Below are 22039 nucleotides of genomic sequence, written 5' to 3'. Positions count from 1 at the left end.
CATGCTTGGCCAGTCCATTACCTTTACCCTCAGCTTCTTTAGCAAGGCAGTGGTCATCTTGGAGGTGCATTTGGGGTCGTTATCATGTTAGAATACTGCCCTGCGGTCCAGCCTCTGAAGGGAGGGGATCATGCTCTGCTTCAGTATGTCACAGTACACGTTGGCATTCATGGTTCCCTCAATGAACTGTAGCTCCCCAGTGGCGGCAGTACTCATGCTCAACATGGCACCTCATGGCAAAGAACTCTCTGAGGATCTGAAAAAAAGAATTGTTGCTCTACGTAAAGATAGCCTAGGCTATAGTAAGATTGCCAAGACCTGAAACTGAGCTGCAGCACGGTGGCCAAGACCATACAGCGGTTTAACAGGACAGGTTCCACTCAGAACAGGCCTTGCCATGGTCCACCAAAGAAGTTGAGTGCACGTGCTCAGCATCATATCCAGAGGTTGTCTTTGGGAAATATACGTATGAGTGCTGCCAGCATTGCTGCAGAGGTTGAAGGGGTGGGGGGTCAGCCTGTCAGTGCTCAGACCATACGCCGCACACTGCATCAAATTGGTCTGCATGGCTGTCGTCCCAGAAGGAAGCCTCTTCTAAAGATGATGCACAAGAAAGCCCGCAAACAGTTTGCTGAAGACAAGCAGACTAAGGACATGGATTACTGGAACCATGTCCTGTGGTCTGATGACACCAAGATAAACTGATTTGGTTCAGATGGTGTCAAGCGTGTGTGGCGGCAACCAGGTGAGGAGTACAAAGACAAGTGTGTCTTGCCTACAGTCAAGCATGGTGGTGGGAGTGTCATGGTCTGGGGCTGCATGAGTGCTGCCGGCACTGGGGAGCTACAGTTCATTGAGGGAACCATGAATGTCAACATGTACTGTGACATACTGAAGCAGAGCATGATCCCCTCCCTTCGGAGACTGGGACGCAGGGCAGCATTCCAACATGATAACGACCCCAAACACACATCCAAGATGACCACTGCCTTGCTAAAGAAGCTGAGGGTAAAGGTGATGGACTGGCCAAGCATGTCTCCAGACCTAAACCCTATTGAGCATCTGTGGGGCATCCTCAAACGGAAGTTGGAGGAGCACAAGGTCTCTAACATCCACCAGCTCCATGATGTCGTCATGGAGGAGTGGAAGAGGACTCCAGTGGCAATCTGTGAAGCTCTGGTGACCTCCATGCCCAAGAGGGTTAAGGCAGTGCTGGAAAACAATGGTGGCCACACAAAATATTGACATTTAGGGGTGGACTCACTTTTGTTGCCAGCGGTTTAGACATTAATGGCGGTGTGTTGAGTTATTTTGAGGGGACAGCAAATTTACATGTTATACAAGCTGTACACTGACCACGTCATATTGTAACAAAGTGTCATTTCTTCAGTGTTGTCACATGAAAAGAGAGAATCAAATATTTACAAAAATGTGAGGGGTGGGCTCACTTCTGGGAGATACTGTAAATGCTGTACGTCACTGCAGTCTGATTTGTTATTTTTTTTCCTCGTATCTGCATTTAGTTAGTAAATTTAAAGCATTTTGATAAGGAAACAACCTGACATTTTTGGGTCATTTTATGGATCTAATGAAAACCAAGAATGTATGTGCTTATTTGTGTCCTCATTTACATGGACATGTGTTTTCTTTTTCATTTTTTATTTTTAATAAATTGCAAAGATTTTAAAACAAACTTCTTTCTTGTTTTCATTATGGGGTATTGTTTGTGGAATGTTAAGGAAAAAAATGAATTTAATCCATTTTGGAATAAGGCTGTAACATACCAAAATGTGGCAAAAGTTAAGTGCTGTGAATACTTTCTGGATGCACTGCTAAATACTTTTTCTCATCCGCAGTATATAGCATTCTTATGACTTCTATCAGTGTCCAGCCGAGCACTAGTTAAAGCTTATGGGAAGTGTTTTCATTCTCTCCTAATTGTCCTATGAGGCTGCATGACCCCTGATCCTCTGGACAGTGCTGCCTGGCCCTGTGCTGATCACATGCACCCTCTCAAAGGAAAAAAAAACTCTCTAGCAATACAAACCAAAATGAGCATGTGCAGCATGTCCCTAAGACTGTGTGCTATCAGCCGATGGATTGGGGACTGTGGAAGAAGGGGAGGATCAGACAAGATAAGATCAAAAAGCCTTTTTTAAACAATGTGAAGGATTAACTCCTTAGGTTCCACAGTGAGTATAACAAGCATGCTTTACTGCATATACAGACTGAATTTACCATTGGGGATTCAGTAAAATTGGGACACACTGTGACGGGCGTCACTTTGGGTGGGGGGGCCCATGTAACTCAGCTCACTTTGGAGAGATGGGGAGACCCCTGTCTTAGCTCCCCATATCCCACTTATGTTTAAATCACCCTGTGCCTGTTAGGGGTACAGGGTGATCTTTCCTAACATTGTGTGGGCTTTGTCTCAGACTGTGTAGACATGTTTAGGAGATAGGTGGGGTGGGGGTTGTGGATTGTTTGGTGTCATGTGGTTGCATCCCATTGTTCTATTGTTTGTCTTTCTTGGGAGCAAACTATTAGGGGATGTATGTGTTTATGTGTATTAGCTTAGTGTGTGTCTGTGTGTGTGTATGTGGGGGGGGGGGAACTCCAGCAGCCCTCCCTCCTGATGGGACTGTCTGCTGGTGTAAAGTTTGAATACCTGTGTGTCTCTTGTGATCTGTCCTAAAATTGGTAGACCTGTCTAGGAGATAGGTGGGGTCGGGGTGTGGATTGTTTGGTGTCATGTGGTTGCATCCCATTGTTCTACTGTGTGTCTTGCTTGGGAGCAAACTATTATGGGATGTATGTGTTTATGTGTATCGGCTTGGTGGGGGGTGTCTCCAGCAGCCCTCCCTCCTGATGGGACTGTCTGCCGGTGTGTCTTTCTTACTAAATGTAGATTTCCCCGCCCTGTGTCATTATGCAGGGAGGGGGGATTGTCCCCTGAGTGTATATATCTTGTATCTGTGTTCAAATAAATTAGTCTACCTCCTGGTCTCGTGTTCCAGAGCCTGAGAAGCAGCTTCTTGATAGAGATACCCAGCCATGGGTGTCTGGGGTACGTTACACACACCAAAGGCTGTGTCATGGATCTGGACAGTGCTCTGCGAACAACACAGCAGTCTGGAAAGAGCCACAATGTAGAGCCCTGTGCCAAAAGGTTACATCCCAGATAGGCCCACAATTGGTCCAGTGGAGTCAGGTATGGCCTCCACAGCTGAGGATACATAGATCCAGATAGCTGTATAAAGAGCCCAGCTCTGAATCATGTAGAACACGGGTGTCAAACTCCTGGCCCTCCAGCTGTGCCACAATGTGGAGCCCTCCAGCTGTGCCATAATGTGGAGCTCTGTGCCAAAGGGTTACATCCCAGATAGGCCCACAATTGGTCCAGTGGAGTCAGGTATGGCCTCCAAAGCTGAGGATACATAGATCCAGATAGCTGTATAAAGAGCCCAGCTCTGCATCATGTAGATCACGGGTGTCACACTCCTGGCCCTCCAGCTGTTACCAAACTACAAGTCCATGAGGCATTGCAAGATTGACTGGTACAAACATGACTCAGAAAGGCAGAGGCATGATGGGACTTGTAGTTTCGCAACATATGGAGGGCCGCCAGTTTGACACCCCTGATGTAGATGAATTCTAGACTGAAGAAAAAACAAATCACAAAAAAATAGAAAATGGCCAGCAAAAAAACAATTAAAGGTTTCTCAAAAGAGGAAGGCGTCCGTCCTAGAACACTAGCAAAAAAACAGAAGCATGATGGGAAGAAAGTGGGGGAGGGGTTATACCTGGATGGCCGGTGACTTTTACGTCTGCCAGTGTCCAATACTTTCTAAAAGTAGCAGAATAATCCAATTGGCTCAGAAAAACTGAATCCTACAGGAAAGAAAGGAGTTTATCTGAAGTCTGTTTTTCTGGATTCAGTAGAAAAATATGGGCTTGGGCCAGGGGCGGACTGACCATTTGGAAAATCTGGCACTGCCCGAGGGCTCGGAGTCAGTAGGGGGCCCCATAAGATGCCCCTGGTACCTTTTTCATAGGCTTTTTTGAGTTTGGGCAAGGACAAAGGGGCCCCATGATCCCCTATTGCCCGGGGGGCCCCATGAGTTGTCAATCCGCCCCTGGTTTGAGCTCTCAAATAGAACACTCAGCCTGCCTGTGATATGACGATGCTCCCAAGAACTCATGAAACCAACTAGCCACTACATACAATGGTGGTTTTTATTCACCCGAGCGCAAAATGATGCTGCCTATTTAGCATATAGATCACATTTTCTCCCCTGGAAGTTGTCTTGTGTTTCGTTTATGCACGCTCGTCCTCGCTCAGCCCTCTGAGGGATTTGTTCAGCATGAGCGGCTCTTGTGGATCCTCGTTGACCCTCTTTAATATATTAAATCCATCTTTAATTCATGGAACACAGTTCCTGAAAGTGGCGCTCAGCTCGATGAATGATTTAATACATGGCGGAGTTAAGCTGAAGCTTGTGCCGTGACATGATTGGCTGGACTGTGACGGCAATACTGAATACTAAGAGCGGAGACTTTGTTAGAACTCCCTCGTGTCCCATTCTCCGCAGCATACTTTCTATGCCATTGATATCTGTACAGTGAGGGGTACATCTGACAGGTGTGGGGGGGGGGGGGGGTGCTCCATCATCTACCTATCAACTATGTTACCTGATAAAGGGTTTACAATTCTCCTAGAGGGCCTTGTGATCCAGATAGCCCTGCCAGATGGCATGTGTACCAGACTGCTGTGCTGACCACATTGCAAGAAAGCAGCTTGGACCAGGAGCCACCCCAGTCTGTGCTTAGACTGTGAAAATGATGGTGTCCATGGCTGTGCAACAGAGTCTGATTGACCCCTAGTGCTGTCATTCCCTCTCCTGGTCTGAGTGCTGCTGTAATTCCTTCTCCTAATCCGAGTGCTGCTGTAATTCCTTCTCCTAATCCGAGTGCTGCTGTAATTCCCTCTTCTGGTCCGAGTGCTGCTGTAATTCCCTCTTCTGGTCCGAGTGCTGCTGTAATTCCCTCTTCTGGTCCGAGTGCTGCTGTAATACCTTCTCCTAATCCGAGTGCTGCTGTAATTCCCTCTTCTGGTCCGAGTGCTGCTGTAATTCCCTCTCCTGGTCCGAGTGCTGCTGTAATCCCCTCTCCTGGTCCGAGTGCTGCTGTAATTCCCTCTTCTGGTCCGAGTGCTGCTGTAATCCCTTCTCCTGGTCCGAGTGCTGCTGTAATTCCCTCTCCTGGTCCAGGTGCTGCTGTAATTCCCTCTCCTGGTCCGAGTGCTGCTGTAATTCCCTCTCCTGGTCCAGGTGCTGCTGTAATTCCCTCTCCTGGTCCAGGTGCTGCTGTAATTCCCTCTCCTGGTCCAGGTGCTGCTGTAATTCCCTCTCCTGGTCCAGGTGCTGCTGTAATTCCCTCTCCTGGTCCAGGTGCTGCTGTAATTCCCTCTCCTGGTCCGAGTGCTGCTGTAATTCCCTCTTCTGGTCCGAGTGCTGCTGTAATCCCCTCTCCTGGTCCGAGTGCTGCTGTAATTCCCTCTCCTGGTCCGAGTGCTGCTGTAATTCCCTCTCCTGGTCCGAGTGCTGCTGTAATCCCTTCTCCTGGTCCGAGTGCTGCTGTAATTCCTTCTCCTGGTCCGAGTGCTGCTGTAATTCCTTCTCCTGGTCCGAGTGCTGCTGTAATTCCCACTCCTGGTCCAGGTGCTGCTGTAATTCCCTCTCCTGGTCCGAGTGCTGCTGTAATTCCCTCTCCTGGTCCAGGTGCTGCTGTAATTCCCTCTCCTGGTCCGAGTGCTGCTGTAATTCCTTCTCCTGGTCCGAGTGCTGCTGTAATTCCCACTCCTAGTCCAGGTGCTGCTGTAATTCCCTCTCCTGGTCCGAGTGCTGCTGTAATTCCCTCTCCTGGTCCAGGTGCTGCTGTAATTCCCTCTCCTGGTCCGAGTGCTGCTGTAATTCCCTCTCCTGGTCCGAGTGCTGCTGTAATTCCCTCTCCTGGTCCGAGTGCTGCTGTAATCCCCTCTCCTGGTCCGAGTGCTGCTGTAATCCCCTCTCCTGGTCCGAGAGCTGCTGTAATCCCCTCTCCTGGTCCAGGTGCTGCTGTAATTCCCTCTCCTGGTCCGAGTGCTGCTGTAATCCCCTCTCCTGGTCCAGGTGCTGCTGTAATTCCCTCTCCTGGTCCGAGTGCTGCTGTAATTCCCTCTCCTGGTCCGAGTGCTGCTGTAATTCCCTCTCCTGGTCCGAGTGCTGCTGTAATCCCCTCTCCTGGTCCGAGTGCTGCTGTAATCCCCTCTCCTGGTCCGAGAGCTGCTGTAATCCCCTCTCCTGGTCCAGGTGCTGCTGTAATTCCCTCTCCTGGTCCGAGTGCTGCTGTAATTCCCTCTCCTGGTCCAGGTGCTGCTGTAATTCCCTCTCCTGGTCCAGGTGCTGCTGTAATTCCCTCTCCTGGTCCAGGTGCTGCTGTAATTCCCTCTCCTGGTCCAGGTGCTGCTGTAATCCCTCTCCTGGTCCGAGTGCTGCTGTAATTCCCTCTTCTGGTCCGAGTGCTGCTGTAATCCCCTCTCCTGGTCCGAGTGCTGCTGTAATTCCCTCTCCTGGTCCGAGTGCTGCTGTAATTCCCTCTTCTGGTCCGAGTGCTGCTGTAATCCCTTCTCCTGGTCCGAGTGCTGCTGTAATTCCTTCTCCTGGTCCGAGTGCTGCTGTAATTCCCACTCCTGGTCCAGGTGCTGCTGTAATTCCCTCTCCTGGTCCGAGTGCTGCTGTAATTCCCTCTCCTGGTCCAGGTGCTGCTGTAATTCCCTCTCCTGGTCCGAGTGCTGCTGTAATTCCCTCTCCTGGTCCGAGTGCTGCTGTAATTCCCTCTCCTGGTCCGGAGTGCTGCTGTAATTCCCTCCCTGGTCCGAGTGCTGCTGTAATTCCCTCTCCTGGTCCGAGAGCTGCTGTAATTCCCTCTCCTGGTCCGAGAGCTGCTGTAATTCCCTCTCCTGGTCCAGGTGCTGCTGTAATTCCCTCTCCTGGTCCGAGTGCTGCTGTAATTCCCTCTTCTGGTCCGAGTGCTGCTGTAATTCCTTCTCCTGGTCCGAGTGCTGCTGTAATTCCCACTCCTGGTCCAGGTGCTGCTGTAATTCCCTCTCCTGGTCCGAGTGCTGCTGTAATTCCCTCTCCTGGTCCAGGTGCTGCTGTAATTCCCTCTCCTGGTCCGAGTGCTGCTGTAATTCCTTCTCCTGGTCCGAGTGCTGCTGTAATGCCCACTCCTGGTCCAGGTGCTGCTGAAATTCCCTCTCCTGGTCCGAGTGCTGCTGTAATTACCTCTCCTGGTCCAGGTGCTGCTGTAATTCCCTCTCCTGGTCCGAGTGCTGCTGTAATTCCCTCTCCTGGTCCGAGTGCTGCTGTAATTCCCTCTCCTGGTCCGAGTGTTGCTGTAATTCCCTCTCCTAGTCCGAGTGCTGCTGTAATTCCCTCTCCTGGTCTGAGTGCTGCTGTAATTCCCTCTCCTGGTCTGAGTGCTGCTGTACAAGCAATAATTGAGCACTTTTGCTGCCGTAAGCATCAATACAGTTATTATGCAGTAAAAACGTAGGCCTTAAAGCAGAGCTCCACCCAAAAGGGGAAGTTCCGCTTTAAGGACTGCTCCCTGGCTCCCCATTAAGGATTGGCATCTTTGAAGGGCGGGGGGGGGAGCGGGTACCCAATATTGACAGGTACCCGATCCCACTTCTGGTCCGATCGCCTAGGCAATCGGAAACGGAAGGTGTCCTCCCTCCCTGTAGTCTTCTGGGACACGTGACAGATCCCAGAAGACTACAGGACCATTCATGAAGTGCAGCGCTACTCGCGCATGCGCAGTGGGTACCCGGCTGTGAAGCCGCAAGCTATCACAGCCGGGTGCCCACACTAAAGATGCCGGCCTCCAGGAATACAGGACGGCCAGTGAAACGGGCTGCGGGGGACACACCACGGGACCGAGGGACAGGTAAGTGGCTGTTTTTTAAAAGTTAGCAGCTACAGTTTTTGTAGCTGCTGACTTTTATTTTTTGACAGGGTGAGTGGAACTCCGCTTTAAAGTGTTACTAAACCCTGGACCCCGCATTCACTATATCCGGTCTCCCCGGACCCCGCATTCACTATATTCGGTCTCCCCGGACCCTGCATTCACTATATTCGGTCTCCCCGGACCCCGCATTCACTATATCCGGTCTCCCCGGACCCGGCATTCACTATATCTGGTCTCCCCGGACCCCGCATTCACTATATCTGGTCTCCCCGGACCCTGCATTCACTATATCCGGTCTCCAAGGACCCCGCATTCACTATATCCGCTCTCCCCGGACCCCGCATTCACTATATCCGCTCTCCCCGGACCCTGCATTCACTATATCCGGTCTCCCCGGACCCTGCATTCATTATATCCGGTCTCCCCGGACCCCGCATTCACTATATCCGGTCTCCCCGGACCCCGCATTCACTATATCCGGTCTCCCCAGACCCCACATTCACTATATCCAGTCTCCCCGGACCCTGCATTCACTATATCCGCTCTCCCCAGACCCCGCATTCACTATATCCGCTCTCCCCGGACCCTGCATTCACTATATCCGGTCTCCCCGGACCCCGCATTCACTATATCCGGTCTCCCCGGACCCCGCATTCACTATATCCGCTCTCCCCGGACCCTGCATTCACTATATCCGCTCTCCCCGGACCCCGCATTCACTATATTCGCTCTCCCCGGACTCCGCATTCACTATATCCGGTCTCCCCGGACCCCGCATTCACTATATCCGGTCTCCCCGAACCCCGCATTCACTATATCTTCTCTCCCCGGACCCCGCATTCACTATATCTGCTCTCCCCTGACCCCTGCATCCACTGTATCCGGTCACCCCGGACCCCGCATTCACTGTATCCGGTCACCCCGGACCCCGCATTCACTGTATCCGGTCTCCCCGGACCCCGCATTCACTATATGCGCTCTCCCCGGACCCCGCATTCACTGTATCCGGTCTCCCCGGACCCCGCAATTACTGTATCCGGTCTCCCGGGACCTTGCATTCACTGTATGTGGTATCCCGGGACCCTGCATTCACTATATCTGGTCTCCCCAGACCCTGGATTCATATATCTGGTCTCCCCCCGGACCCTGCATTCAGTATATCTGGTCTCCCCCCGGACCCTGCATTTACTATATCCGGTCTCCCCGGACCCTGCATTCACTATATCCGGTCTCCCCGGACCCTGCATTCACTATATCTGGTCTCCCCGGACCCTGCATTCACTATATCTGGTCTCCCCGGACCCTGCATTCACTATATCTGGTCTCCCTGGATCCTGCATTCACTATATCTGGTCTCCCTGGACCCTGCATTCATTATATCTGGTCTCCCCGGACCCTGCATTCATTATATCTGGTCTCCCCGGACCCTGCATTCACTATATCCGGTCTCCCCGGACCCTGCATTCACTATATCCGGTCTCCCCGGGCCCTGCATTCACTATATCTGGTCTCCCCGGACCCTGCATTCACTATATCCGGTCTCCCCGGACCCTGCATTCACTATATCCGGTCTCCCCGGACCCTGCATTCACTATATCTGGTCTCCCCGGACCCTGCATTCACTATATCTGGTCTCCCCGGACCCTGCATTCATTATATCTGGTCTCCCCGGACCCTGCATTCACTATATCCGGTCTCCCCGGACCCCGCATTCACTATATCCGGTCTCCCATAGTACACAGAACATGGAAATGCAATTATTTTAGTAAATATAAACTGCTAAATACCTTTTCTCATCAGCAGCATATAGCAGACTTCTATCAGGATCCAGCAGTGCACTGGTTAAAGCTTGTAGGAGGAGTTTTGATTTTGCTCTAGGAGGATGCACCCTGACCTCTGTCAGGACAATGCTGATTGGCCCTGTACTGACCACATGCACTCTCCCAAGAAAAAAAAAAACCCTCTCTAGCAATACACACCAAATTGAGTATGTGCAGAGTGACTCCACCCGATGTCTTATCAGAAGATAAGGGGGGGGGGGGGGGGGGGCACTAGAAGAAGGGGAGGATCAGAGAAGACAGGATCAAACAGCCTTTTTACACAATGCAGAGGTTTAACCCCTGAGGTTCCACAGTGAGTATACCAAGCATGCTTTACTGCATATACTGACTGATTGTACTGCTGTGGGGTTAGGAACACTTTAGGACATATATTTGTCCCCTTACTTAGCTTTAAAGTCTAGATGTCTGCTGAAGTCGGACAATTGCTGCACTGTCAGCTGCCCAACCTCATACTCTGTCTCCCAGCTCCTGACTGTGCATAACATTGTCAAACAACAGAGCCCAGTACAAGTTTGAACTCCTGTTATTTTTTTTTTTAATTTTATTTTTATTTATTTCAGGTACTTATATAGCGCTGTCAATTTACACAGCACTTTACATATATATTGTACATTCACATCAGTCCCTAACCCTCAAGGGGTGTACAATCTAAGGTCCCTAACTCACATTCATACATACACATACTAGGGACAATTTAGACAGGATCCAATTCTCCTACCAGCATGTCTTTTGGAGTGCAGGACAAAACCAGAGGAAACCCACGCAGGCACAGGGAGAACATGCAAACTCCAGGCAGGTGGTTGGGATTCGAACCAATGACCCTAGTACTGCCAGGCGGAAGTTCTAACCATTTAGCCACTGTGCTGCCCATTACACATTGCTTTGCTATTTCAGGAACTGGGAGACAGAATGTGAAGCCAGGAAGAGCAATAACTGCCAATTTCTAGCCGACAGCTAAACACTCATTCTGCATTCACACTTGAGTGATCTGTAACTGGAAGCTCAAAAAAATCAATGGTTCTTTATGGTGCTAGTTCACGCCATCAGGTGTAAAGAGGCACCGTAAAGAATAACTGATTTTTTTTTTTTTCAAGTTTGAGCGTTTTTCGTGCTTTGAGCTACAAATCGGATACAATTCAAAACATTAACAATATCTCCTAGATTGCAAGCTCCTAGGATCAGGCCCTCCTATCCCTCTTGTATTGAACTGTATTGTTGCTGTATTGTCTCCCGTTATATTGTAAAGCGCTGAGCAAACTGTTGGCGCTATATAAATCCTGTATAATAATAATAATAATAATAATATAAAGCCATTTATAACTCTGCCCCAAATTACATCAGCAATCTTGTCTCCAAATATCACCCAAACCGTCCTCTCCGCTCCTCGCATGACCTCCTACTCTCTAGCTCCCTTGTCTCCTCCTCCCATGCTCGTCTCCAGGACTTCTTCAGGGCTTCCCCCATCCTCTGGAACTCTCTACCCCAATTTATCAGACTATCGCCTACTCTGCTCAATTTTAGGTGATCTCTGAAAACCTCTCTCTTCAGGGAAGCCTATCCTGCCCTCAGCTAATAATGGAATCTTCTACTCCTCCAACCAGTCCATCCCCCACAGTTATTACATTTTGTACCACTAGCCCCTCCCTCTTAGATTGTATGCTCCAAGGTGCAGGGCCCTCCTCTCCCTCTTGTATTGAACTGTATTGTTGCTGTATTGTCTCCCGTTATATTGTAAAGCGCTGAGCAAACTGTTGGCGCTATATAAATCCTGTATAATAATAATAAAGTGTGAATGCAGCCTTACTCTCAGGCTGAAAAGTCAGGCTCAAAGTAAGAGACGTTAAATAAGAAGGTGAAAATAAATCTTGCACGTTCCTGCACAATTAAAGGATAAGTTCAACTTTTTACAAAATATAATAAATGCATATCTTTTTTGCAGGCAAAAAAGTGCATGTATTATTTTTTCTTTCTGGAGCCTCCACAAAGCATTGCACTAGTGATCAGCAGATAGCTGGTGCCATTCAGGTCTCCTGCACACCTGTCGGTATATCTGCTTGCCCGTATGGGATGTAGGTGTAAGCAGATATACTGACAGGAACAATCAATGAACTACGATGGAGCTCCACATTTCTCTGTGCGGGTGGATTTTCGGGCGGATCCGCAGCGGCACCACCCGCACAGATGTGAACCTACGGTTACTGTGTCAGCACATTGCTTTGTATGGCTGACAGGGGAGAGATCCATATTGTTTAGACACAGGTCTCTCCCCCCGTCAGTGATACTCAGCGATCGTTGGGTGCCGGCAGGGAATCCCCGACCGGGACCCGGTGATCGACAGCTGAGGCCGCCAATGGTGGCTCAGGTAGGGAGTGCACAAGCCCTCTACCCGGAAATAGAAAAGCACATATATATACGTGATTTTGCGCAGCCCTGCCGCCCTGCAGCAGTATGTCTGCTATAGGGCGGTGGGAAATTGGTTGATATCTCCAGAAAGAACATTCCTTGCTGTCCGTGTCCTCCTGGGGTTGATTTCCCCTTCTCTTTCGGATGACCGCTCTCTCTCTGCCTGGACCACTATAGAGCCCGGGGACTCTGTTTAGGAAAGATGGGTCCAGTAGTATGCAGCTTACCGTAGTAGTCGCAGCTCTGCCAGCAGCGTGGGGTTCTGCTGCGCCTTCTCGGGGGTGGGCTGGGATGCCTGTTCATGTTCCAGACGCAACCGCTGGATCTCCTGTAATATCTCTCTAGAACGACAGTGAAGAGGAAAGGACACTTGTAAGTGGCTGAGCCCTACGCTTGTCCTCGAGTCGCTTCTTTCTGCGACTCTCCTAGCGCTGAACTGGCATTACCTGTTCTTGTTCTCCAGCTCGGCGATCAGCTGCCGCTGCTGCTTGTTGGCGTCGAAGTTGAAGCTGAGATCGGTAGGCGGGCGAGGCTGTGGGAAAATGACACAACGATCTTCAAGTGGAGGTCCATTAACCAATTGCCAACCGCGCTACAGCTGAATGACGGCTACAGCGCGGCTGTCCGGTTCTGGGAGGGCGCCATAGGACGTCCTTCCAAAACGCGTCGTCCTGCGCGCACCTGGCGGCCCTCGTAATTGCTGTGTCTTATGGACACAGCTGATCATGTGATGTGGTAAAAGGCCAATCACAACGATCTTTTACCACGTGATCAGCTGTGTCCAATGACACAGCAGATCACCGGTAAATGCAGTTGCCGGTTATTGGCTGCATTTTCCTGTGACAGCGTGAGGAATGTACTGCCGATGACTGACAATTGTCAGAGGACAGATCGGCACCAATCATCGGGGCACTGATGATCAGTGCCCAGCAGTGCCACCCACCAGTGCTGCCCACCTGTGCCCAGCAGTATCACGCCCACAAGTGCCCAGCAGTGCCACCCACCTGTGCCCAGCAGTGCCACCCACCTGCGCCCATAAGTGCCTAGTAGTGCCACCCACCTGTGCCCATAAGTGCCACCAGTCGGTGCCCAGCAGTGCTGCCAGTCAGTGCCACCTATCAGTGCTCATCATTGTTGCATATCAGTGCTGCCTTATCAGTGCCGCCTATACGTGCCAGCCCATCAATTCCCATCAGTGCCACCTATCAGTGCTGCCTATAAGTGCCCATCAGTGCCGCCTCATCAGTGCCACCTATACGTGCCACCCCATCAATGCCCATCAGTGCCACCTGTCAGTGCTGCCTATAAGTGCCCATCAGTGCTGCTTCATCAGTGCCGCCTATATGTGCCATCCCATCAATGCCCATCAGTGTTGCCTATAAGTGCCCATCAGTGCCGCCTCATCAGTGCCACCTATATGCGCCACCCCATCAATGCCTATCAGTGCCACCTATAAGTGCTGCCAATAAGTGCCCATCAGTGCTGCCTTATCAGTGCCGCCTATACGTGCCACCCCATCAATGCCACCTATCAGTGCCCATCAGTGCTGCCTATAAGTGCCCATCAGTGCTGCCTTATCAGTGATGCCTATATGTCCCATCCCATCAATGCCCATAAGTGCCACCTATCAGTGCTGCCTATCAGTGCCCATCAGTTCAGCCTCATCAGTGCACATCAGTGAAGGAGAAAAATTACCAAATTTTATAATAGAAACAAAGAAAACCTTTTTTTATTATTTGCTCTTTTTTTGTTTATAGCACAAAAAATAAAACACCCAGCGGTGAATAAATACCACCAAAAGAAAGCTGTATGTGTGAAAAAATGATACAAATGTTATATGGGTACAGTGTTGCATGACCGTGCAATTGTCATTGAAAGCTGAAAATTGTCCTGGGCAGGAAGGGGGTATAATTTCCCTGGTAGGCGAGGAGTTAAACATTGAATTGGCCTCTTAGATGTAATCAGTGTTTATCCGCCATATTATTCCTTTTCTTGTACTTCCTTATGTATATACCGAATTTGCTTTTTTATGCTGCCTTCTTTCCATGTCACAGCCAACAGTTCTTTATTGCAGCATAGCAACTGCACTTCCTATCAGTGATGTAAGCCCGCCTCTCTGTTTACTACAAAACACCCCTCTTCTAGCTCGTGTAGATGGGGGAAGGAAGTGTTCTTTATAAAGTTCCTAAACCCACAACAGTACAATCAGTCTGTAGATGCAGTAAAGCATGCTTGTTATACTCACTGTGGAACCTAAGGGGTTAATCATCCGCATTGTGTAAAAAGGCTGTTAGATCTTGTCTTCTCTGATCCTCCCCTTCTTACACAGTCCCCAATCCATCTGCTGATAGTACAGAGCTCTAGGAGTCACTCTGCACATGCTCAGTTTAGTGTGTATGGCTAGAGGTTTTTTTTTTTCTTTGGGAGGGTGCATGTGATCAGCATAGGGCCAATCAACACTGTTCAGACAGAGGTTCAGGGGTCATGCAGCCTCATAGGACAGTCAGAGGAGAATGAGAACTCTACCTACAAGCTTTAACCAGTGCTAGTCCAGACGCTGATAGAAGTTACAAGAATGCTATACACTGCTGATCAGAAAAGGTATTTAAAAGTTTATATTTAGTAAAATAATTGCATTTCCATGTTCTATGTATTGTGGGAGACCGGATATAGTAGATGCAGGATCCGTGGAGACCAGATATAGTGAATGCAGGGTCCGGGGAGACCAGATATAGTGAATGCAGGGTCCGGGGAGAGCGGATATAGTGAATGCAGGGTCTGGGGAGAGCGGATATAGTGAATGCAGGGTCCGGGGAGACCAGATATAGTGAATGCAGGGTCCGGGGAGAGCGGATATAGTGAATGCAGGGTCTGGGGAGACCGGATATAGTGAATGCAGGGTCCGGGGAGAGCAGATATAGTGAATGCAGGGTCCGGGGAGATCAGATATAGTGAATGCAGGGTCAGGGGAGAGCGGATATAGTGAATGCGGGGTCTGGGGAGAGCGGATATAGTGAATGCAGGGTCTGGGGAGAGCGGATATAGTGAATGCAGGGTCTGGGGAGAGCGGATATAGTAAATGCAGGGTCAGGGGAGAGCGGATATAGTGAATGCAGGGTCTGGGGAGAGCGGATATAGTGAATGCAGGGTCTGGGGAGACCAGATATAGTGAATGCAGGGTCTGGGGAGACCAGATATAGTGAATGCGGGGTCCGGGGAGAGCAGATATAGTGAATGCAGGGACCAGGGTTTAGTAACACTTTATCTTTGTCCTAGGGGGACAATGCTACTCCTCCATAGATACAGTGCAGCGAAGAAGCGTTGTCACCCTAAGACAGGAAGTGTGTTACTGGCAAGATCACCAGCTGAAAGGGAAAAAGCCTGAAATTAAATAATAAAAAAAAAAAAAAAACTATTGCCGCCACCACAAGGATTGGTAATTTGCAATATAATACATTTTCCATTTTGGGTTTAGAAAGGCTTTAGAAAAAAAAATGAATGAAGCCAGGCGCAGGGAGAGCCAGTGCAGAACGGTGTGTTGTGCCTTTACTGGAGATAAATCTACTCATGGCGACTGCTAATAGGCAAATACGTTACTTTGATTCATCTGTCATAGTGAGACGTTTTTATTAAAAGGAACCCATATCTCATGTCCAACGTGTCTGCAGACATGGCTGGCTGACTGCTTTTAGGAGAATGATGAATTGTACAACTTGGAGAACACATCCTAATTCCTAATTGTTCCTTTCAGTGAAAGGCAATATAGCTTGACTGGAGTTCCATCATGTCTGCATGTCAGATAAACTTCTTCAAGTGGATTTCTACATTTGTGGCCTAATTGGGATAACACCTACTTTATATACACTATATTGCCAAAAGTATTGGCCCCCCCTCCAAATCATCTGATTCAGGTGTTCCAATCCCCTCCATGGACACAGGTATATAACATCCAGCCCCTAGGCATGCAGACTGCTTCTACAGACATTGGTGAAAGAATGGGTCGCTCTCAGGAGCTCAGTGACTCCAAGCGTGGTCCCGTGATAGGTTGTCACCTGTGCAATAAGTCCATCCGTGACATTTCCTGGCTACTAAATATTCCACGCTCAACTGTTAGTGGGATTATAACAAAGTGGAAGCAACTGGGAACCACAGCAACTCAGCCACCAAGTGGTAGGCCACGTCACATGACAGAGCGGGGTCAGTGCATGCTGAAGCGCACAGTGTGCAGAAGTGGCCAACTGTCTGCAGAGTCAATAGCTAAAGACCTCCAAACTACATGTGGCCTTCAGATGAGCCCAACAACAGTGCGTAGAGAGCTTCATGGAATGGGTTTCCATGGCCGAGCAGCTGCATCCAAGCCTTACATCACCAAGTGCAATGCAAAGCGTCAGATGCCGTGGTGTAAAGCAAGCCGCCACTGGACTCTACAGCAATAGACGTGTTCTCTGGAGTGACCAATCATGCTTCTTTGTCTGCCAATCCGATGGACGTGTCTGGGTTTGGCGGTTGCCAGGAGAACGGTACTTTCCTGACTGCATTGTGCCAAGTGTAAAGTTTGGTGGAGGGGGGATTATGGTGTGGGGATGTTTTTCAGGGGTTGGGCTTGGCCCCCTATTTCCAGTGAAGGGAACTCTTAAGGTGTCAGAATACCAAGACATTTTGGACAATTTTCACTATATCTGGTCTCCCCGGACTGCCCGGACCCTGCATTCACTATATCTGGTCTCCCCGGACCCTGCATTCACTATACCTGGTCTCCCAGGACCCAGCATTCACTATATCCGGTCTCCCCGGACCCTGCATTCACTATATCCGGACTGCCCGGACCCTGCATTCACTATATCTGGTCTCCCCGGACCCTGCATTCACTATATCCGGTCTCCCAGGACCCAGCATTCACTATATCCGGTCTCCCAGGACCCTGCATTCACTATATCCGGTCTCCCCGAACCCTGCATTCACTATATCTGGTCTCCCAGGACCCTGCATTCACTATATCCGGTCTCCCCGGACCCTGCATTCACTATATCTGGTCTCCCAGGACCCTGCATTCACTATATCAGGTCTCCCCAGACCCTGCATTCACTATATCTGGTCTCCCCGGACCCTGCATTCACTATATCTGGTCTCCCCGGACCCCGCATTCACTATATCTGGTCTCCCAGGACCCTGCATTCACTATATCTGGTCTCCCCGGACCCTGCATTCACTATATCTGGTCTCCCACAGTACAAACAACACGGAAGTGCAATTATTTTAGTAAATATAAACTGCTAAATACCTTTTCTCACCAGCAGTATATAGCAGTCTTGTGACTTCTAGCAGCGTCCAGCAGAGCACTAGTTAAAGCTTGCAGGAGTCTTCATTCTCCCCTGATTGTCCTATGTGGTTTCAGGGCCCCTGACCCTCTGTCTGGAGAGCACTGATTGGCCCCGTGCTGATCACAAGAACCCTCCCAAAGAAAAAAAAACCTCTGCATTTGCCATTTGATTGAATGCGTTTCAATAGCAATCACAGTATATGAAAGCAATGCCTGTTGACATGAACACCAATGCTGGATGCTCACATAACATTGTTTCTTTTATTTAGATTTAATGTTGGTGTGGATTCTGTCATTCAAGCCAATCAACGTCCTGACACACAGCCCTGTACTGTGTGCGTTATGGATTCCTGAGCCCTGTACTGTGTGCGTTATGGAGTCCTGAGCCCTGTACTGTGTGCGTTATGGAGTCCTGAGCCCTACACTGTGTGCCTTATGGAGTCCTGAGCCCTGTACTGTGTGCGTTATGGAGTCCTGAGCCCTACACTGTGTGCGTTATGGAGTCCTGAGCCCTGTACTGTGTGCGTTATGGAGTCCTGAGACCTACACTGTGTGCATAACCTAGCTCTGAGCCTTGAACTGTGTGCATAACCTACCTCTGAGCCTTGCACTGTGTGGTATGCACCCCTGAGCTCTGCATTCAGTGTTACTTTTGCCCAAACCCTGCACTCTGTGCATTACACACTCCTGACCTCAGCACTCTGTGCATTACACACTCCTGACCTCAGCACTCTGTGCATTACACACTCCTGACCCCAGCACTCTGAGCATTACACACTCCTGACCCCAGCACTCTGTGCATTACACACTCCTGACCCCAGCACTCTGTGCATTACACACGCCTGACCCCAGCACTCTGTGAATTACACACTCCTGACCCCAGCACTCTGTGCATTACACACGCCTGACCCCAGCACTCTGTGCATTACACACGCCTGACCCCAGCACTCTGTGCATTACACACTCCTGACCCCAGCACTCTGTGCATTACACACTCCTGACCCCAGCACTCTGTGCATTACACACTCCTGACCCCAGCACTCTGTGCATTACACACTCCTGACCCCAGCACTCTGTGCATTACACACTCCTGACCTTAGCACTCTGTGCATTACACACTCCTGACCCCTGCACTCTGTGCAAACAGCTGCTATGGGGGCACACAGTGTCTGCTTGCTCCCGAGCCAAGCAGTATATGAAAGCAATGCCCCTTGACACAAACACTAATGCTGGACACTCACACTTTCTTTTATTTAGATTTAATGTTGGTGTGGATCCTTTCATTCAAGCCAATCAAGCTCTTGACACACAGCCCTGTACTGTGTGCATTATGGAATCCTGACCCTGGCGATCTTGGCACCTCCTCTTCTTCATGTGTCCCCATAGCAAACAGCTGCTATGGGGGCACGCAGTGTCTGCTCACTCCCAAAAGCAATGCCCGTTGACACGAACTCTAATGCTGGATGCTCACATAACAAAAAATGTTTTTAAAGCACATCTAAAGGTGTATGGCTTTACAGAGTGAGGAGCAGGATGATGCAGGCAGTGATTTGTCCATCCTATCCTTCAGCTTCACAGCAGTATGTTTATTTCGACAGTACAGATACTCTTATAAGACAGAATATCAGCAGAGGTGACACTCACTGAATTGCCGGCTTCTGCAGCTAGCCGCGCGGCGTATCTCGCGATCAGGCGGTGCTCCTCGTCCAGGCGACTCGGGCTGTCAAGTACGCTGTGAAGACAAACACAGCAGTAAGCACAAAGCGAGCAGCCATACAATCCATGGTGTCAGGAACACTAGATACAGGAGGGACCACGTTTGTTACATCTCTCACTTGATGACAGCCACACCAGAGAAAATGTGTGGAATACTCACCTCTCCTCTAGGATGGCATCTGTAGGAATGAAGCACCTAGCACTAACCACACTAGTAGTCTACGGGTGTGGGCAATTCAGTGGCAGGACCACAAATTACCGTGGTGATCCAACTTTATTTACTCTTACATTTTTAAACTTCCGAAGATTTATTTATGAAATATTTACTTATTTAGGTTATTTTGTTTGAGCCTATCCTGACCCCTGCACTCTGTGCATTAGGCCCTCTGGACCCCTGCACTCTGTGCATTATACGCACCCCTGACCCCTACACTTTGTGCATTATCTACCCCTGAGCCATGCACTCTATGCATTACACACTCCTGACCCCTGCACTCCGTGCATTACACACTCCTGACCCCTGCACTCTGTGCATTATGCACCCCTGACCCCTGCACTTTGTAATGCATAGAGTGCAGGGGTAGGTAATGCACAAAGGGGTGCATAATGTACAGAGTGCAGGGGTCAGGAGTGTGTAATGCATAGAGTGCAGGGGTAGGTAATGCACACACTCCTGACCCCTGTACTTTGTGCATTACCTACAGCTGCACTGTATGCATTACACACTCCTGACCCCTGCACTCTGTGCAATATACACCCCTGCACTTTGTGCATTACCTACCCCTTCACTCTATGCATTACATACTCCTGACCTCTTCACTTTGTGCATTACTTACCCCTGCACTCTGTGCATTATGCACCCCTGACCCCTGCACTTTGTGCATAACCTACCCCTGCACTCTATGCATTACACACTCCTGACCCCTGCACTTTGTGCATTACCTACCCCTGCACTCTATGCATTAAACACCCCTGACCCCTGCACTTCGTGCATTACCTACCCCTGCACTCTATGCATTACACACTCCTGACCCCTGCACTTTGTGCATTACCTAACCCTGCACACTATGCATTACACACTCCTGACCCCTGCACTTTGTGCATTACCTACCCCTGCACACTATGCATTACACACCCCTGACCCCTGCACTTTGTGCATTACCTACCCCTGCACTCTATGCATTACACACTCCTGACCCCTGCACTTTGTGCATTACCTAACCCTGCACTCTGTGCATTACGCACCCCTGACCCCTGCACTTTGTGCATTACCTACCCCTGCACACTATGCATTACACACTCCTGACCCCTGCACTCTGTGCATTACACACTGCTGACCCCTGCACTTTATATACTCTGTTGTAAGTATCATTCTGCTGACCGCTGCACTCTGTATGGTAGGCTGTATATGACATACTGCAAACCACTGCACTATATGCAAATTATATACTCCTGACCCATGCATTACTTATGCTGTGTTGTCCATTAAATACTTTGACCAAAGGGTTTAATAGGAGTTGCTAAGTAGTCACTGGCTGTTTATGAAAGGTGTAGAAAAGCACATGCAATAGAAGAGTTTAATTTTTTTTTTAAATTACCGTGCAGAGAATTGAGCACATTTGTTAGGCCTCGTATAAACGAGATGCCAAGGGGCGGTAAAAACAGGCAGTTGGATCTGCATTTTTAGAGCATTTTGACCATCGAGCTGCAAGTTAAGCTGGCAACGTTAGTACACACTGCGACAGTCGCAGCATGCTACAATGTATACATGTCATGTTTGGCAGAGGAAATTGAAATGCATGTGGTTATGGCGTGGTGGGTATTCAATGGTTAAAAAAAAAAAGCTTGTAGGAAAAAATCAAATAAAAGTACGCCTGCACAATTCTAATAAATGAAGGCGTCCGAATTGTGACTGGTTCTCCCCAAACTACAGCATGCAGTGCTCTTACGCCCAGGAGTCAGAAAAGGCCTTTTGGCTATAATGGGAAATATTGTAAAGGAAAAGTTAACCTTTCGTAACGTGTTCAGGGTGTAACATGTTACAACCCAGCCCCCCCCCCCCGGGCTCCCCGCAGTCCCCCTTTTGGGCAGATAGCGGAGGATCTTCACCAACTGCTCGCTGTCACGACTTTTAAAAAAAAAATAACTGGCCAAAAATCTTGTCCCCCCTGCATTTCTGCCAGATAACGCACCACTTCACCCGGAAAATTGTTGCCATTACAAATGCTTCGGCAGTCTCATGTTTGTTTCTTTTGTTTGTATTGGTATGACACAAAAAGTGGAGAAACAAAAAGCCAAATCTGACACATTCCAAGCAAAACTCCAAAAATGGGCTTGGACAAAATTATTGGCAACTTAACATTTGGTAGCACACCCCTTGGAAAGAAATCAATGGCTTCCATCAATGAGTTTCTTCCACCTCTCTACTGGAATTTTGGAGCGCTCTTCTCTCTCCAACTGCTCCAGGTCTCTCAGATTGGAAGGGTTCCTTTTCCCAACTGCTGTTCTGAGATCTCTCCACAGGAGCTCTATGGGATTGAGATCTGGACTCATTGCTGGCCAGTTCAGTCCTCTCCAGCGCTTTGTCTGAAACCATTTCTGGGGGCTTTTTGACGTGTGCGTTGGGCCATTGTCCTGCTGTAAGACCCATGACCTCTGACGGAGACCCAACTTTCTGACACTGGGTCATACATTGCACCCCAGAATTCTTTAGTAGTCTTCAGATTTCATAATGCCATGCACACGGTCA

The 22039-nt window shown here is 49.3% G+C and overlaps 1 protein-coding gene across 6 annotated transcripts in view; it reads right to left on the bottom strand.

Annotated features, from left to right (window-relative positions):
- Positions 1 to 22039, bottom strand: part of DTNB (dystrobrevin beta) — a 318228-nt gene that overhangs the window by 77694 nt on the left and 218495 nt on the right. For all 6 annotated transcript variants that reach the window (XM_089659019.1, XM_089659020.1, XM_089659021.1 and 3 more), the window contains 3 exons: positions 19219 to 19306; positions 12701 to 12786; positions 12482 to 12595 (listed from right to left, as the gene is read on the bottom strand). In XM_089659019.1, the coding sequence (XP_089515145.1) occupies positions 12482 to 12595; positions 12701 to 12786; positions 19219 to 19306 (288 nt within the window). The remainder of the gene's footprint in view (positions 1 to 12481; positions 12596 to 12700; positions 12787 to 19218; positions 19307 to 22039) is intronic.

The sequence above is a fragment of the Staurois parvus genome, unplaced genomic scaffold (genome assembly GCF_062004578.1).
Source record: "Staurois parvus isolate SC_StPar_1 unplaced genomic scaffold, SC_StPar_1.0 ptg001130l, whole genome shotgun sequence".
NCBI classification, from domain to species: domain Eukaryota; kingdom Metazoa; phylum Chordata; class Amphibia; order Anura; family Ranidae; genus Staurois; species Staurois parvus.
Note: the sequence above shows the minus strand (reverse complement) of the source record. Positions and strands in the feature narration are given on the sequence as shown.